This window comes from Drosophila elegans, unplaced genomic scaffold, assembly GCF_018152505.1.
Source record: "Drosophila elegans isolate 14027-0461.03 unplaced genomic scaffold, ASM1815250v1 contig_814, whole genome shotgun sequence".
Lineage (NCBI taxonomy): Eukaryota > Metazoa > Arthropoda > Insecta > Diptera > Drosophilidae > Drosophila > Drosophila elegans.
Window position 1 is genome coordinate 5,281,802 of NW_024546167.1, and position 17,940 is coordinate 5,299,741.

At 42.2% G+C, this 17,940-nt stretch overlaps 4 protein-coding genes across 4 annotated transcripts; 2 read left to right on the top strand and 2 right to left on the bottom strand.

Annotated features, from left to right (window-relative positions):
- Positions 1-1,415: 1,415 nt before the first annotated feature.
- Positions 1,416-9,519, top strand: LOC108138254 (putative inorganic phosphate cotransporter). The gene is made up of 5 exons (XM_017260396.2): positions 1,416-1,817; positions 6,170-6,348; positions 6,806-7,252; positions 7,318-7,941; positions 8,763-9,519. The coding sequence occupies exons 1-5, from the start codon at positions 1,778-1,780 to the stop codon at positions 8,961-8,963; spliced, it is 1,491 nt and encodes a 496-aa protein (XP_017115885.1). The 5' UTR covers positions 1,416-1,777; the 3' UTR covers positions 8,964-9,519.
- Positions 9,520-10,201: 682 nt separating this feature from the next.
- LOC108138290 (putative inorganic phosphate cotransporter) lies at positions 10,202-12,549 on the top strand. The gene is made up of 3 exons (XM_017260445.2): positions 10,202-10,289; positions 10,357-11,162; positions 11,688-12,549. Exons 1-3 carry the CDS (start codon positions 10,247-10,249, stop codon positions 12,489-12,491), a joined length of 1,653 nt encoding a protein of 550 aa, XP_017115934.1. The 5' UTR covers positions 10,202-10,246; the 3' UTR covers positions 12,492-12,549.
- LOC108138287 (mitochondrial import receptor subunit TOM70) lies at positions 12,513-15,487 on the bottom strand. The gene is made up of 3 exons (XM_017260444.2): positions 15,343-15,487; positions 14,119-15,140; positions 12,513-13,591 (listed from the first exon to the last, which is right to left on the bottom strand). The coding sequence occupies exons 2-3, from the start codon at positions 15,095-15,097 to the stop codon at positions 12,798-12,800; spliced, it is 1,773 nt and encodes a 590-aa protein (XP_017115933.1). The 5' UTR covers positions 15,098-15,140; positions 15,343-15,487; the 3' UTR covers positions 12,513-12,797.
- A 461-nt stretch (positions 15,488-15,948) lies between these two features.
- On the bottom strand, positions 15,949-17,896 carry LOC108138331 (endoplasmic reticulum lectin 1). The gene is made up of 4 exons (XM_017260494.2): positions 17,621-17,896; positions 17,446-17,560; positions 16,556-17,382; positions 15,949-16,497 (listed from the first exon to the last, which is right to left on the bottom strand). The coding sequence occupies exons 1-4, from the start codon at positions 17,762-17,764 to the stop codon at positions 16,012-16,014; spliced, it is 1,572 nt and encodes a 523-aa protein (XP_017115983.1). The 5' UTR covers positions 17,765-17,896; the 3' UTR covers positions 15,949-16,011.
- Positions 17,897-17,940: the final 44 nt, after the last annotated feature.

Consider the following 17,940-nt stretch of genomic DNA (forward strand, 5'->3'; position numbering starts at 1 on the left):
AATTATCGAGACTACTTGTTTTATCTTTGGCTTTTATTGCTAACTTACTTTGCCATTAATTGCAACATGGAATTTCAAAATTTCATACTTATGATTATACTTGGAAAACACCAAAGATAAAGTTCGCTTAGTGGAAAGTTCTGAGAAAATTGACCAATTGACCATGTTTTGGGGAAATCGGTAATAAAGGCATATTTCTCTAGGTGCAGCCACCAATATTGGTGAATGGCGTTATTGTCTGGGCCATTGTATTGGCAAAAGTTTCGTGTATTCCGGTTTCGCTAGTTCTTAACTAGAGCAGGGTGCACGGTTTGGCACATAGTCTGGTGGGTTTTTTAGACTTGGCCGTTTATAACGCTAACTATAAAGTGAGCGCGAGCAAGTGTGACTGAGACTGCGACTGCGACGGCGGAAAACCGTTAAGTATTCAGCGCGGAATCGATTGTTGGTTGTTCGTTGATACCAACTGAAATCGAAATCGAGCTTCAAATGGCCAAATAATCCAAAGTTCCTTGGCGACGCAGCTGAAAGTTTCAGTAGAGGTTGCATTTGTTGGAATGCTCTACGCATGCGGAGGCCCGATGGTCGATCGAATCGGATCGGTCAAGATAGCGAGAGTTTTTATGATGTGCCAGTGCTTCAAACATTCATCCGTACATGCACAGAGAAAAAACAGTTTATACACAGTTCAAAATTTAATTTAATCATCTTCGTTTGGGATTTCATAATATAATTGGTGTTGTTATAACAATGAATTCGTAAATAAAATGTTCTGGGCCATGTTTGTTTCTAAAGGAAATCCTTTTGATTTAATACAAAAATGAATATTTAAAAATTGATGTTCATAATACTGAAATAAAATCGATTTCCCCAACTTAATTTTTTCTGTAAATTAAATTATTTTTTAGGTGGCGGGCCCTTTTGGAATAAAGTTTGGGATAGGATGTAAACTTAATTTAAAGAAGCAAACTTTTTATAAAAAATTTAACTTTATTAAACGTTATTAAGTGCCCAATTGAGCAATATTCAAGAAGAAGAATATTCATCAAGAATGTGAGTCAAAAATTATTACGAATAAATTTGCAGTTTTTAGTTACATTGCTATTTAAATGTAGGATTAAATATATCTAATTTAACGTTTAACGTTATTCTTGTTTCCAGATAAAAGCTTTTTTAAAATTTGTAACATAAAATTATTGTAATAACTATTTTTTCTCAGTGTTCAATTGTGGCAGTATGTACAACAAGTATAACGAGTCAACTCCTTGTCAATATAGCGATACACGATCGTTGGCCGGTGGCTAATAAAAAAAAACTCCGGCGGCAGCAGAGGCGCTGGCAGCGCAGCAGCAGCGGAGCGGCGCTTATCTGCTCTCATATAAACTAAAGTCGGCGGGAATAATTTCTCATTTGTAATTTGGCAGGCGGCGTGCGCGGATCAGAGAATTAGAACCCAGAGAGTGTATTGGCATCACTTGCTCTTGCTTTACAGTTGTTTTTGACAGGAGAGCGAAAAAAAAGCGACAGCCGAACCGAAAGTGTCATATATCCCCATCTCGCTCCATCTCCGTTTTCGTAATTGCGCTTGCGCCAAGTGCAAGGAATATAGAAACCGATATAGAAATCGCGGCGAAATCGGCAAAAAAAAAAAACGAAGAGTTAAGTGCGCGCGCGCTATTATAAGATTTAAGGATCCGGCGGTGTTGTCCTTTAACTCGTAACCGTGGCGAAGGAACTGGCCAGCTTGTTAACGCAGCAGCAGACCAACAGTCCCGAGATGACACAACAACCACAATGGGGCATAAGCCTATCGAGGTGTAAGTGTTGGCCAATGGCCAAAAATAACAGCCAAAAAATGAATCCTCTCGGGTGTTATCGTATAAGGAAGTGCGGAATCGGAATCCAGAATGTGCGGATCAATGAACTGCGATCCGATTGAAGGGGCATTCTTGAGGCGGTTACGCAAATATTTCAGTGGTTAACCGACATTGACCGACAGCAATATATGTAAAATCCTAAATGTATACGCGCATGTGTATGCTGTATAATGCATAAATGAAAACAATGACAAAACGCTTTTGCCACTTCCGATTTTTTGTGTTTCGTGTCTCGCATTTCACGTTTGTTTGGGTTTTGTTTGTTTGGTGGCTGCTCTTAATATTCCCGGCACGCATAATTGGTAAATATTTTGCATACGATTTGCATATGGAATCGGTGGGTTGGGCCAGAAGCTAGAAGCTATAACATAGCAGTTAGAAGCTAGCAACTGAGGGTATTATTGTTTTTCGGTTCTCGAACTCAACTCCTCGATTACGATCATTAAAACGTTAACAGTTATTATGGACTTGTAGAACCGTTTATGGCACTGCCCATTTCCTCGCCCCATCTCGCTCTCTTCTTTTTTGGGCAAGGTCAATGCAATAAAGATTTCCGACCGCTGGCTTTTTTCGTCCGATTGGGCAACCCATTTGTTCTGTAAGAGCTTCACGAAAATATATTTTGAAATATCACGTAAGCATTTAAAATCTAATTTTAACTGATCATACTGAAAAATTAATTACTAAACTAATGTTTGCTTTTTTATTCTGTACAAGTTAACAAAAAGTTGTAAGCTTTTTCAACAACTAGTAGTTCATCCTGAAATTTAAATATTAAACTTATGTATACTTTTTATTCTGTGCAAGTTAACAAAAAGTTGTAAGCGCTTACTCAACTACCTGGTCTAATGAACGGAAAACAGTTATGTAAATTAAAGGGTAATTATTTTGAACTAATTTTTTGGCCCGCCTAATGAGCTGAAACTTTACAAGTTGGCCATAAATCAATCGTTTGGCAGTCAGCATTACGCATTAGTTTTGAGCTATGACGATCCCCAGTGGGCACCGCTTAACCCTCGACTAATCGCCTTGTTCTATTGCCCCTCCGAGTTGCTCAAAGTCTCATTATCATATGGAAAGGGCCTCGCATAGGCCTATCTGGCATTCGTATGCAGCAATCGCACTTTACGGCCGAGCCGATCCGATCCGACCCTCTGCATTGCCCCCCCCCCACCCCACCCCACCCATTGACATAATTTTCGCAAGACCGCGGAAATGCAAGCAAAAGAAATGGTGTTTATTCGTGCCGTGCTATCACTCGGACACTGCCGATTGCCGGACAAAGAGCCACAGACCCAGAAATGTCAACAGACTATAGAGAGACAGAAGAAATTGTTTTCATTTTCTCATTACTGCAACGGATATGAATGACTATGACTGGACAGTGGCACTGCAATCGACTTTCTTTAATATCTTTCTTAATATAAATAAATTTTACAAATTTTTATTACGTACACTACAAGATCTTCATTAAACAACCCATAATAAAATATTATATTAAGCTTAGAATGTATATGTAAGGAATGAAGACATATTGTTTTAAAGATATTTCAATAGATTATTTTATAAAACAACAAATAATACAGCACTTGAAAGTTTTTTTTTTCATATAACAAATACATAGATCGAACCTACTTTAATTTGTTTGACTTATATTATTTTACAAAATTCCCACAAAATAGTTAAATTGTTAAATCAAGATAATTAGAAAGTTTCTCTAAGGCTTTATTAGTATAGACAATTTAAACTCGAGGTCGTGGTAGCCATATAATATTCAATAAAATTCAGTACAAAGCAATTGTCATATTTCTTAGAAATTAAAATGACAAATAGGTGATACTGATTAAATCTTATTGCAAAGTGAGTTTCCCCTTCCCCCCAGAAAGGTTCCCACTTGGCTTTCAATTTCTACATATTTACGCGATAAGTGCGTTACTAAATTCTGATTAAATCTTAAACGGCTTATCGTGTGTGATGGGACCTAACTCGAGAGCGGTCATATATTAACGCCACTAAGCGTGATTGGTGGGGTGAAATATTACCATACTTGGCGGGCGGCGATATGATTAGCACCCATTTACATATATGCAGCCCCGGGCGAGTTATGGCCTTATCAACTTATCACATGGTAATCATATTAGGCGAATTGTTTTCTATTTGACACTCGTGGAGCGAGCGCGAATAAATTTTCTTGTCGAAATTTGTTAAGTAACCTGTCAAATATTGACATACTGTTAATTTTACCATCTCCGGTCACTGGTTTACTGCAATTTGCCAGCAGCAAAAGATTTATTAATGTTAATTTATAGGGAAAATAAACTTGTCAGTGAGTGACGTCGATGGAATTTTTGCGAAACAGTCCCTGTCCCTCATAAACTAAGGGAGTTTCGCGATCCATTAAGAAGACAAACATGTTTGTTTGGCTTTTATAGGAGCGGGTGGTGCTTGGCTGGATGGATCTGACGTAGGCGGAGTCGTGGCTAAATGTCAATAACAACAGCAGTCGGTGGCTGTGGGTGATCTAATAATATTATCATGAATTGGATTCTGATTCTGTGTTTACCCAAGAAGCCGCGCTGTTTGCTCATTTCGAATGCAGAGATCCGTATTGTTAGCAAAACGCTTTTGCGTGCCGTTCTCGTTAGATCTTTTTTGGATGAAATGGGTCAATGTTAACCTAGCGTGTCTGAGAACTTGATCATTTCAACCTTCAACTTATATGGAAGTCGTTTCTTTTTTAGCCCTATAAAGTTGTACTACACATAACTTAAATGGCCCTGCCACCCGCCATTGGTTTATGATCATTGGTCTTGGTTGCCAATTTGAAATACTTGAGATTGCGCGACCTGCACTCCAGTTATTTATCGCAGATCTGCCACACTTGGCGTTATCTGGGCGTAATTCCGCTTAACAATTTGATTGTGGTATGGCGTCATATAAACTACGCCCGCCATTCGGTGCCTGGTGATTGATAGAGGGACTTGTGATCACAATTGCATAGCGCCGTTAATATAGACCCTAATCTTTCGGCCAGAGTGCTCACACTAAACTTAAACACGAGCCATAAACCTCACGAGACAGGAAGTGGGCACCAAAGCGGGGCTATAATTTGTTGAATTCTTTAAATGCCATTCACTTAACTACATAAGCAATAAAATAATTTATAATTGAAGTCCATCAATGAAAGCAAATAAATTTCCACAGTTTTGGGTTCAAACGATTGAGAACCACCATATATCAGCAAATGGTTTATGAAATGTTTATTTAATCAAAATATTTAATCAAAATATGTGAAAAATCGTTATTTATGGTGCTCAACAATATTCGTTGATTTGATTAAGATTATTGGTTTGATTTTGTTAGGTATTATGCTGATTTATTATAAGTTAAGAGTTCATTCAATATCAAAGAGTTTTAAGATCACTTTTTGGAAAACTGAAGAACAAAACATACACATTTTTTTATTTACATTTCAAATGTATTTATGTATTTGAACTTTAGAACTATCCAGTTCATATAAAGAAATTTAAATTTAACAAATTTTCCATTATTGGATAAACAAAAAATTGAAAAAACCTAACATATGTTGAGACCTTTAAATCTGTAGCTCAGTTAATTGAAAACTGGTTTTAAACTTAATGATCAGACAACACCCTTAAAAATACTCATGGAGGTGGCATCGCGGTTGTTTTTTATATTTATTAGATATTTAAATTATATTTTGTTGAAATCTGCTGAATCAACCACCTACATATTTTTTAAACTATAGAATAAGGAAATTGCACATCACAGAGTCTCGATTATTTTTCACTTAAGTGATTTTACAATTACATCCTCACATCATTAAAAAAATGATTTAAGAAAAAAGTTGGATTACACTGCTGATGGCAAACAATTGCTCCCCGCAAACTGTTTGCTTGAGTTAAATCGTAGTGTTATTTAGCAGTACTAAGAACTCATTTTTTTCAATATTATCCCATTGCTTATGTTAAAACATTGGTAGAATCGGGTCCGGCAGCTCCGCTAATTGATATAGTGCCACAGCAATCAAGCGCAATTTGAAGTTTATCAGCGCAAATTGATTTGTACCCAATTGAGCCACCCGTCAAACTATTTATTCGCACGCTAACCAAATTAAATAGGTAAATTGCTTAAACAATATGTGAGACGCAAATCCATTCCGCTCAAAAAATGCTTGACGCAGTGGTTGACAAATGTTGCCCAGCCGGTTAATTAATAAAAGAAGAGAAACCCACTGACGTCAATTCCGCTCTCGATCTTCTCGCCCGCAGACTTCGTGATCCCTCAGCGAGTGATCCTGGCCATCATGGGCTTCCTGGCCATCCTAAATGCCTACACAATGCGCGTCTGTCTTTCGCAGGCCATTACGGTGCTGGTCATCAAGAAGAACTCCACGGACGACGACTCTGAAGCTATTTGCGAACCCGATAACCTGGACGAGGGCACAAGCGTAAGTGGAGATCCATGAAGTTGATTCAAAGTAAAAAAATCAATCAATATTATTAATAGAATATCAAGCAAGATCATGTACAGATGAAGTTAAGAACACCCTTCTGTATAAGAAAAACTCTTAGTACAATATAAAATTAATCCTTAAAATAAGATATTCGACCTATTTTTTGTCTAAATTCTAGAGTAAATATTTTAACTCGAATTTCCAAACTTTAGAATTAATTTTAATTTGACATGTTATTAAAATTATTAAAAAAAAAAACATTGAAAGGTAGGGTAACATATCTTATTTTGAGTATTATTTTTTTACTCTTGTAAATTATATAGTTTGCTTTAAATTTTTGTTTATTTAATTAAACTGGAAAATATTTGAAGAATACCGAAAGCATTGTCTTGGAATACGTTTCTTATAATAAAAATAAATCATGTCTGATATACTTTTTTATTCCTACCAGAATGGCGGCAACTTTGACTGGTCCGAGGAGCTTCAGGGGTTGATCCTGTCCTCCTTCTACATCGGTTACATTGTTACGCACATTCCCGGCGGTCTGCTGGCCGAAAAGTTCGGTGGTAAATGGACCCTGGGCATTGGCATCCTCTCCACCGCCGTGTTCACCATGCTGACGCCTCTGGCCATCGAAAAAGGTGGCTCCGACTGGCTGATCGTGACCCGTGTTCTGATGGGTCTGGGCGAGGGAACCACTTTTCCCGCTCTGAGTGTCCTGCTGGCTGCCTGGGTGCCGGCCAACGAACGTGGAAAGCTTGGTGCTCTGGTGCTGGGTGGTGGTCAAGTGGGCACCATCATGGGCAACCTGTTGTCGGGAGTGTTTATCGACGCCTACGGCTGGGAGTTTGTGTTCTACTTCTTTGGCGGTCTGGGTTGTATCTGGTTTGCCATCTTTGTGAGTATAGTTTCACACTTTCAATGGCATGAATATTATTAAATGCAATGTATCCTCTTTTGTAGGTCTTCCTCTGCTACAGCGATCCCGTTTCGCATCCCTTCATCAAGCCCAGCGAGCGCGAATACCTGACCAATGAGATCGGCACCATTAGTCGCAACGAGAACCTGCCCCCCACACCGTGGACGGCCATTCTCACGAACCTGCCCATGTTTGCCCTGGTGGCCGCCCAGATTGGTCACGATTGGGGCTTCTACATCATGGTGACTGATCTGCCCAAGTACATGGCCGACGTGCTTCAGTTCTCGATCAAGGCCAACGGCCTGTACTCCTCGCTGCCCTACATCATGATGTGGATCGTGTCGGTGGGCAGTGGCTTCGTGGCCGACTTCTTGATCCGCAAGGGAGTGATGAGCACGACCAACACCCGAAAGTTTATGACGGGCCTGGCCGCCTTCGGTCCGGCCATCTTTATGGTGGGCGCCTCGTACGCCGGCTGCGATCGAGTCCTCGTCGTGGTGCTCTTCACCATCTGCATGGGATTGATGGGCGCGTACTACGCTGGCATGAAACTCAGTCCTCTGGACATGAGTCCCAACTATGCTGGCACCTTGATGGCCATCACCAACGGAATTGGAGCCATCACTGGAGTGATAACTCCCTATCTGGTGGGCGTGATGACACCAAATGTAAGTACACTCAGCTGGATATTATAATTCAAATTTTATAAATTAACAAAGAAATATCTTTGTAACTATGTATTTTGAACCCTACGCTTCTCCATAAGATAAATTTTCACTTGACTTTTGTACTGTGTTGCTATATCTGTCGGTTTGAGTCATCATATATATGACAGGGACCAATTATGTTCTTCGCAATCAGCTTTTATATAAACAAATGTTGTTTCACGTTTTCAAAGTGGAATTTTGGTTTGAGTAATAAGTTATTTTCAACTGTGTACTGTTCAACAACCGTCATGGTAATTTGGTTTTTAATAAAAGGGGGAGTTAAAATGACTCAACTTAGATCACCTTATTCACACTCTATTAAAATTAAGTGATCCATAAACTAACAACTGGAACTGCTTTAACTTTTTAACTGCAACTTAAAGCTCATAGATTAAGTCACTTTACTCTTTTTATTCATTTCTAGATAATACATTTAAAATATGTATTTTAAGGCAACTTACTTAAATAACTTCTATAAAACTTATTAAGTTAAATATTAATTTATTTTAATATCCTTCTAGACAAGACTTTTAAAATACATTTTTTTGTTTCAATGTGAATTTAAATAACCTTAAAAGTTTCTTATTCACCATTGGTGAGTTTGGCTGCTTGAAGCTGAATTCCGTTTGCTTTTCCTTTCTTTTATTAAAATCCTGATAGGGGTGATGTAAATTTTTAGCATCTAAACTACAATGTGTCGCGGTTAGGATAGTTAAAGAATATATATACATTTTACAAATTGTATTTCTGTTTTGTAACTTACCCATTTTCATCACTTCTAGGCCTCGCTGCTGGAGTGGCGTCTTGTGTTCTGGGTGGCTTTCGGTGTGCTCTGCATCACGGCCGTCATCTACTGCGTCTGGGCATCCGGAGAGGTGCAGCCGTTCAACAACCCACCCATCCAGCCGCGCACCGTGGACTTTGAGGCGCAGGAGCGCAAGTACGGTGCCGGAAAGTCGAGGGGTATGGCGCACAGCTCTTAGGGCGGATCGCCAACGAAAGTGCCATATATATACATTGTAATCTAGTTAAAATGCTGCCTATGTGGATTCGTGAACCGGGAACGGGCGATCCCAAGGCCATTGTCACTGTACTGTATACGCCGTGGCTGCTGTTCAGATTGCTAGTTTTATAGTATTCCCGATCCCGATCCCGATCCCGATCCCGATCTGGCCGATCCCTGGCAGAGGCGACAACCAACTAATTTAAGCGAATTTACTTACACTCCCGAACGTGGGCCGTGTACTTCTATGTGTATTCCTGTCCTGGTTGGGATGGCCATAAAGTTGCCTTAGCCGCGCACGCCACGTACTCTCTTAATTATTATTTAGTATTTAAATGAAAAGCGATTTCACGTTTAGGATTTAGTGTACACAGAGCTCGTATTGCCGTTTTGTTAATCAAATGATGAAATAATTTGTACATTTTAGATTGTTGATCAATGTGTAAAGTGAAACGTGTTTTTAACTGTTCCATTAAGACATTATTGTTTTTATGACGTTAGTCAAATAAAGTGTATAAAGCAAATTAAAATATAAATAACTTGTTGTTTTTTAATGCTGAAACGGATAAACTTTTCGTACAATTTTAAAGCCCTATGGAAACTTATTTTGATTTTTGCATAAATGGGATAACTTTATTGGTAAGTTTACTTTTACCGATCGTCTTTACAATTTGTATAACTTTTATTTTCTTAGCATACTTTTAGGCTCTTAAAGAGAGAGACAGAGAGAGATATTAAAATTTTTACTTGAGTTGTTTGGTAAAACAAAATGTGTTGCTTTAAAGGTAAAAAAAAATGTCAAATTTTTATAAAAAAATAATACATTTTCGTTCAAAATGTCTATACTTCGACCTTTGTATCTTTTCAGCTTTTGACTTTTATATATAAATGGGTTAAAAATAGTTAAATAATCTTACAAAATTTATATTATATTATATATATTCATTATTTATTGTTAATATCAATAATTTGCATTAATCTTTCTAATATAACTATTTTTTTTTCTGTTTAATTTAATAATTTTGTTTTTGATACTTTTGATTTTAAATTTATTTCGTTTTATTTTAAATATTCCTTAATGTTACATTTAAACTGAGTTGCGCACCTAATAGTTTTTAAGTTGAGTGGTAGGCTGTTCCAGAGGCGTATAGCATTTATAAAAAATAGAAACTCAATCCAGAAGATCTCAAAAATGTCATTATCGCAATACAACTTAGAAGGCGGGTTTTGTTAACGGAAGTTCCTATTAAATAAGTCAGTAAAATGCTGCCAGCCGTTCAGCAGAAGCTGAGCTATATGTTTATATGTGAGCATTGGCCAGGGATTTCCAAGGCATCCATTACAACCAGGTGGTATTCAATCCGTTCCCACAGATCTGGAAGTGAGACAGCGCCTGGTGCTATGCTGCTTTACCTTCCTGGCCATCATCAATGCCTACACCATGCGGTTGTGTCTGGACTTTTCGCTGAACCAGATCGTTCTGGAATGTGGAGGCGACAAGGTGGACCAGAGTTCTAGAGTGCCACAAGTGCTCAATCCCAAGGCCCTGCCCAATTGGCGTTTGGAACTGGCCATGACACTCAATCGGTCGGACAATCATTTGAGGGGCAGACTAAAAGCAGGCAAGGAGCAGTCGGTTCAGGAGCCCAAGAAAGGAATCCAAAAGAGGCCTTTAAAGAGCCGGAAAACTGTCATAGTAAATCCTCCTGTACAGCTAAATCCACCTGACGGGATCAGCTGCTCCGAACTGTGGTCTCGTCAAACCCAATCCCTGGTGGTGATGGCCTTTTATGTCGGCTACGTGCTCACCCATGTCCCGGGTGGTCGTCTGGCGGAGCAATACGGTGGCAAGTGGGTCCTGGGAGTTGCCATCCTCACGTCGGCGGTGCTGACGCTTCTAACTCCCGCTGCAGTTCGTCGGGGCGGTCCGTATGCCCTAATAGGCGTCCGCCTCCTAGTCGGCCTCTGCGAGGGTCCCTGCTTTCCGGCTGTGTGTGCCCTTCTGGCCCAGTGGGTTCCCGAACAGGAACGCGGAATGCTGGCCAGCTGCGTCCTCAGTGGCGGCGAAATCGGGATTACGATGGTCCAGCTGGTCAGCGGACTACTGATTGAGGATCAGGACTGGCCAATGGTCTTCTACTTGGTTGGCGGAGGCGCAGTGGTTTGGTTCCTCGGATTTGTGAGTTTATCAGGCCTTTTTTACTTTCGAATGATTTACATTTATTCAGAAGCCACAAATGTTTGTTTTCACTTATCATTAAATGGATTCACTTATCATTTAGATAATAATACTATCAAAAACTTTTCTCTAGTGAGTTAAAAACTAATTCAAATGGAAAACGAATTTTAAAAAAATTTTCGAAAGTATCACTAATAAATGCTATATATATAACATTTCCCTTCTTGAAACCCAAAAGAATGATAGCTTCGTTATTTTAAATCATATTCCGAGATATACAGTTAAAAAAAAGTTTCTGATAAATAGACTTGCCAAATCCTATCCTCTCCATTATTTATTACAAAACTTTTTTAAATATTTTAATTTTATAGATACATATATTGAGTTTAACTACTTACGGGTGTAACAAAAGTGTAGTGTGTGACTTAAATGGACTAAGGGTCCAAAATAAAGGAGAATATATATACAATATATTAAAAATATAATTTAAAAATGTATTTAATGTTATGCCTTTTTTCATTTTAGACCCTTGTTTGCTATAGTACGCCGGACCTCTGTCCATTTATCCAAAACGAAGAGCGAGAGTACATTAGATGCAACACAAGTGCCTCCCTGCTGTTGATCTCCAACAGAGAAGTTAGGGAACGACGACAGGGAGAAGCTGAGGAAGAGGAATCCAACAGAGAATTAGACGCAACAGAGGTCCCAGCAGCCACCGCAGCTCCATGGAGGAGTATGCTGACCAGTACTCCGCTCTGGGCACTTATCTCCGCCTCCATGCAGCAGGAATTCCAGCAGAAATTGCCCCAGGAGCTGCAGGTTCTGCTGAAGGAAGTGAGTTCGCGGGGCAGCAGTCTGTGGGAAGATCTGCCCGCCACATTTGCACTGATCGCCCCGCACATTGGCAATTGGTTGGCCTCGCTAAGCTCGGGCAGCCTTAGCGATCACCTAATCGCCCAGCAGATCCTCACTCGCACCCAGTGCCGCCGCCTCATGTCCTGGCTGGTCTTCATCTGCGGATCCATGTACATGCTGCAGAGCAAGGAGGACGGAGCCCGGATCTGGAGCGTTCTGGCCATGGGCGCCTACTATGGTGGCATCAAGCTGCTGCCGCTGGACATGAGCCCCAACTATGCCGGGACTCTGATGGGCATCTCCAGCGGATTGGGCGCCCTGCCGGCCCTTTTAATGCCCTATCTGGAGCAACTGGAGACGGATTACGCGCTGGTTAGCGGCGTGAGGACCGCCCTGGTTGTTATCGGTGCCAGCTACATTTCCGGCGATGTGCAGGCCTTTAACCAACCGGAGGAGCCGGAGAACCCGGAGTAACCAGAGCCACAATAAGGACAATCGCTTGTTATTGGTTTAATCTTACGCTAAAAAAACATAAGCTACTGGTTTTGTCTTACTGGGTTCCTTAGGCAACAGATTCTAGATTACATATGTAGCATCATAATACATGACAATTTCTATGCTATAGCTAGGAGCATAAACGTAAACAAGCTTTATATATATATATATATGTATATATATATATATATATAAATAACAGGTATGGTCGATATTAACTTAATTAGAGTAGGGGTCTGCTGGTGGTGGTCTAGCTAAATGCTCCGCTATCTCTCAAAACAAACTCTACACTACGCCCTGTGGCATTAAACCCGACTGCGCCATGGCCGAAACGGAGTTCATGTCGATGCCCAGCTTCTTGGTAACGTTGATCTGGGCCACCGCCGCATTGCGCAGCGAGTAGACGTGCACGAGCTCCGCCTGGCTTTTGGCATAGAGCAGCGCCTTCTCGAACAGTTCAACGGCCCGTTTGAGCTGCGCCCGCTGCACCTCCACGGTTCCCAGGGTCTCGTAGGCCAGCTCGCACTTGGGGTCCACTTCGATGGCCTTGTTGAGCAGCTGAACGGCCGACTCAATGTCTCCGCGCCACTGCAGCACCATGATGGCCTGGTGAACGATAAGTGCCGGATTCTTGGGCGCCAACTTCATGGCCTTCTCGTAGTATTGCTGCGCCTGGGGAAACTGCTGCTGATCGGCCTGAACCTGAGCCATCAAACTGTAACACTCGACGCAGTTCGGGAACCGCTCGATGGCCTTCTCGAAGTTTTGCATCACGCTCTCCAGGCGCCGCTGGTCGCCGTTAACGAGCGCCAGACGGTACTCGGCATAGCACTTCTGGACGAAGGCGATGGCGTGGTTGGGCGCAAGGCGCACCGCCTTGTCGAACTCGGCCAAAGCCTCATCGATCTGTTCCAGCAGCAGCAGGATTTGGGCGCGCTGATGGTACACATCCGGGTTTTCGGGGTTCAACTTTTCCGCCTCATTAAAGTCCGCCATTCCCTTTTCGCGCTCGTCCAGCTGGATGAAGAGGGCGGCTCGCTTAATATACGCATAAGCACGCAGATTGGGATCAGCATCAGCTGTAAGAAAAAAGAAGACATTTAATATCATCGCTTTCTTTTATGAAACATTTCTAACTAATTACATCATATATTTAAGAGTTTAAATTTAAATAGGAAGTATTTACAGAATAAATTATCGAATCTTAATAATCTTACTTGATTTTGTTGTTGTTTCATGAAACTATGTGTTTATAAAGCTTTTTTGCTTTAAATAATGGTTTAACATAGCGTCAAATCTATCTTTTGACAGCAAGAATATTAAATCATCGGCTTGCAGAAGTTAATTTTCGTTCTAAATATTTTTTAAATTAGTAAACTAGATGAGTTTTAATAAATCAAATTTCCAACAATAATGGTCGGTAGTGTTTTATAAATTTTGAGAGAAGTTCAAGTTAAAAAGTTAATTTAATAAACAATAGTCAAATACAAAAGACAAGTCAAGATTATCTGTCTATGTTAATTCTTTTCTTTAAGATATAAACAGTTGACAAAAAAGATTATACCCAAAAAACTAAATGAAAAGGGGCAATTTATAAGTATCTTACCATTTCCTAAGATGGCATCAAAGTCCTGCTGACTCTCCAAGTAAGAGCCGCACAGGAGGTGGAAGGTGCCTCGCATGAGCAGAGCCTCAACTTTGTACTGCGCTTCGGCTTCGGAGGACTCAATCTCTTCGGTGCAGGCGGGAATGATGTCCTCGTACTGTTCCGCGAGGAAAGCGCGATGGGCCCGCACGAAGCCCTTTGCCGGGGCCTCCGACTCCGTGGCGGGCGGTAGTTGCAAGGACTGAAGCGGATCCGCGATGAAGGAGCGCATGTAGGTGTTCACAAAGCAGGCGGACGGCACAACGGGCACCCTATCGCGCATACCCTTCTCGGCGTCCACACGGCCTGTCTCCTTGAGGACTCGATCCGCGAACATGATGGTCTGATTGTTTTGGAACATCTCCAGGATGCAGGTAGCGGTGACATCGTCCAGACACTCCACCATATCTTTGGTGGCCTCGTGGGCACGGGCACGTCGGAAGTATGCCTTGGCGTAGCGCGGATTGTACTCTAGCGAGGCGGAGCAATCCTCCTTCACCTTGGACCACTTCTTCAGCATCTCGTAGGAGGCGGCGCGATTCTGGTAGAAGATGGCCATGTCGGTGCGATGCTCCTTGGGGCACTTGTCGATGGCCTTGTCGTAGAAGTTGATGGCCTCGTCGTACTTTCCGTTCCGATAGCAGTTGTTGCCCTCCGTCTTGTAGTTGTTGGCCTCTTTGAGCGGCGACAGCTTCTCGCCCAGCTCGGCGGACTTCTTATTGCGCTCCAGTTCCTTGTCCGGCGCCGTGCCGTCCAGGGAGATGGCCTGCTTCTCGATCTTGGCCTTCGACCGCTTCTTCTCCCCGTCCGCCTCCTTGGGGGCAGCTGTCCACCGCTTCACCGCATAGGTGCCCAGTCCAATGGCCAAAGGGGTTCCCAGGATGAGCGCCAGCTGCCACTTGGTCAGCTTCACGGAGCCAATGTTCAGAGTCATCGCCATCGTGCTGGACTCCGTGCGTTTGGTTGTATGTGTCTTGTGTGAACTGCAAGAAAAGAGTTTGGTCAATGCCGGTATCGCCACAAATTGTGTAATACTCCGCTGGCTTATCGTTCGGCGCCTTTTGAGCCCGCTAAACACCGGGCGGGGGGCACGTTTCTCCGCCGCCTAACCCCCAACCCCAATTGATTTTTCGCAACCCCCACCGCCGTGCAGCTGGCCCAGGGCATCCCGCAAACAAAACTTACACTTTTTAGAAACTTAACACTGATGTGAATTTGGCTTATAAGGAACGTTGTTTGGCCTATTTTCAGTTAGAACTCGATAAACTTAGATATTATTGTACATCAGCCTGCTGAGCACACGAATGGTGGTATAGTGTGACCAAGTGGCTGAAAGCCGGATAGCACAACTGTTCCCGTTTGCCGTTTAGGTGAGTTTTTGGTGTACCCACCAAGTGGTCACACACCGATTTGAAGGTCTATGGGCTTGACAACAAAGGGCAATAGCATAGGCATAGCATAAAAAATAATTTAAAAATCTTTATTGGTTCCTTATGAAATGAATTTTCAAAATATTTTTATTGGATGTATATATATTTTCGTAACTAAATAAGTTGTACATATTCATTAAAAAACTAAGACCAAATACATTGTCAATCGGCAGTTAACTAAAAACTGTTGAAAACCTATTATTAAATATTTCTGAAAGTTTTAATTTTACAAGTGTGATTTAATTTCACCCGCTGCTGTTCTCAAGCATTAGTTATCAGCTGTTTGAAGCCAGTCACACAGAAGCGTATACATTCCACCTTCACTCTCCCACTTAATAAGGGTTCCTCATAAAGCAAAGACTTAAAATTACAATCAATGTATTTAAAAGTACAGAATTCACTAGAGTTGGAACACCAGGACAGCCTAAGAGCGGATCTCTTCCTCTGGGCTGGGAATGGGCGCGGGAGCGGTAGTCGTCGAAGACGATTTCTCGCTGCCCAGAACCTTCTGCAGATTCTCACTTTTGACCAGGCCGTGGGAGTCCGCGTAATGCATGAGATCACAAATAGTGGGCGACTCTACAACCAAGATGTACTGGCACGTCTTCGGCTCCAGCAGATACATGGACACGGCAGTGCCGCTGCTGGTAACAGGAGTGCAGGTCAATTTCACATCCACTTCGCGGGCCTCACCAGTGCGGTCGCAGTGGGTGCCCTGCCCGTAATGGTGCCAGATGGATGACGAGAACCCGGAACGGCGGGCTCCCTTATCCGGATTGGAATTGGCCCAGGCACGATGAGCTTCCTCTGAGAAATAGCCCAGGAAGAGCTCAACTTCGTTGTTTTTGTCCTTGTGGAACTGACGCACATGTCGTCCGTAGCAAAACTCGTACTTCCACCAGCCGTTTCCCTAAGAAAGAGCAATGAGTCATATTCATGGAATATTTAAGGCGAATCAAAATCCGTACCCCAGTTAGACAGTTCTTGCCCGAAATGAAGTCCCTTATGGGCGTCAGATCGGTGATGGGTGTGGGCCCTGTTCCAGCAGCTGCTCTGTTCAGCAAAAGTTGCTGATAATCGCTGTCCCCCTCGAGGTCTCCATTACCAATGAGCTCCAGTATGATTTTGTCCATGTCGCCGCTGTACTTGAAGGTAACCATATCGCCATCCGCCTTGGGCCACATTTTGGCCGGGGCCTTGCCTTCCTTTTCCTTGGAAACCAACAAGTCCGCTTCGGATTCAGCCCACTCACTTAACTCCGATCGCAGCATGCTCAACGGTCTGTGCGGCTCCGACTCGGAGTTGAAGCATTGTATGGACAGCTCTTTGGTTTCCTCGGCGTGAAAACCAGGGATAACGCACAGCGACGAGGAGAGTATAATGGCCTCGTAATTGCAGGAGGAGGTCTCCTTGAAGGAGTAGACGTCATCCTTGCCGTGGGGATAGCACACATAACGCACCATCGTGGTGCGCGGAGAGTCAATAATGTCACACATTGTGCCATCGCTGTATTCCATCTCGAAGTAGGGATACCGAGTGTTATCGATCTTGAGGCTCTTGTACTTTGGTTTAACGCCCGCCTTCTGGTCAGCTTCCCAGGCTTTGGTCAGCAACTCGGTCTTGTCATCGGTCCATTTGCCCAGGTAGTACTCCTGGAACTTGACGTTCTTTCCCTCACGTTCTTCATGATACTGACGCACATGGTGGCCATGGCAGATCTCATAGGACCAATAGGCTTCGATGCGGTACGTGCAGGTCAAGGCGGAGAAAATGGGCTGCAGCAAGCTGATGGGAGCTGCAAAGCAACAAAATTATATATAATGCAAGAGGATATAAGGTGGTATCCTAAATATCTTACAAAACTCCGGCTTGTCGGACTTTTCCTCTTCTTTCTGACGCTCCAAAGTGGGAATCAGACAATCGTATTTCTCCTTGTCCGGTGTGTAGAAAGTTCGTAGCTGATTGCCCAAATCCTGACCGAAATATAAGTATTATAGATACACAATTCAATTATCACTCAATGCTTTACTTACCGGCTGTCCAATCAACTCCGGCACTTCAAAATCAATTTTGTACAAAATTGAATCGTCAAAATCTTTGGCTTCATGGGACGCCACTGTTAATATCAGGGCCAGCAGCAGTGATATTCTCGTAATTGTCACGTAGGGGCTTTCCATGATCGTGGTAAACAGCGCAATTCTTTTACATAAGTTTTTTCCGTGACAAATATTAAAATATTTGTAAATGCTACGTGTTGTTTTTCTCCAAAAATAATGCACAGATGTTCGCTGTAACCCCTGTCCTTTGAATGCTTCCGAGGAAGAAGAAGACTTTTTCCTTTCGTTGTGAATGG

What these genes read in the sequence shown, in the direction of transcription:
- LOC108138254 (XM_017260396.2), top strand. Translation starts at nt 1,778, where the DNA reads ATGACACAACAACCACAATGGGGCATAAGCCTATCGAGGT. An exon ending in GGGCATAAGCCTATCGAGGT is followed by an intron (nt 1,818 to 6,169) that starts GTAAGTGTTGGC and finishes TCTCGCCCGCAG; the next exon opens with ACTTCGTGATCCCTCAGCGA. An exon ending in TGGGCGTGATGACACCAAAT is followed by an intron (nt 7,942 to 8,762) that starts GTAAGTACACTC and finishes CATCACTTCTAG; the next exon opens with GCCTCGCTGCTGGAGTGGCG.
- LOC108138290 (XM_017260445.2), top strand. Translation starts at nt 10,247, where the DNA reads ATGCTGCCAGCCGTTCAGCAGAAGCTGAGCTATATGTTTATAT. An exon ending in GCTGAGCTATATGTTTATAT is followed by an intron (nt 10,290 to 10,356) that starts GTGAGCATTGGC and finishes CCGTTCCCACAG; the next exon opens with ATCTGGAAGTGAGACAGCGC. An exon ending in TGGTTTGGTTCCTCGGATTT is followed by an intron (nt 11,163 to 11,687) that starts GTGAGTTTATCA and finishes TTTTCATTTTAG; the next exon opens with ACCCTTGTTTGCTATAGTAC.
- LOC108138287 (XM_017260444.2), bottom strand. Translation starts at nt 15,097, where the DNA reads ATGGCGATGACTCTGAACATTGGCTCCGTGAAGCTGACCAAGTGGCAG. An exon ending in TGATGCCATCTTAGGAAATG is followed by an intron (nt 13,592 to 14,118) that starts GTAAGATACTTA and finishes TTTTTCTTACAG; the next exon opens with CTGATGCTGATCCCAATCTG.
- LOC108138331 (XM_017260494.2), bottom strand. Translation starts at nt 17,764, where the DNA reads ATGGAAAGCCCCTACGTGACAATTACGAGAATATCACTGCTGCTGGCC. An exon ending in GTCCGACAAGCCGGAGTTTT is followed by an intron (nt 17,383 to 17,445) that starts GTAAGATATTTA and finishes GTTGCTTTGCAG; the next exon opens with CTCCCATCAGCTTGCTGCAG. An exon ending in GCAAGAACTGTCTAACTGGG is followed by an intron (nt 16,498 to 16,555) that starts GTACGGATTTTG and finishes GCTCTTTCTTAG; the next exon opens with GGAAACGGCTGGTGGAAGTA.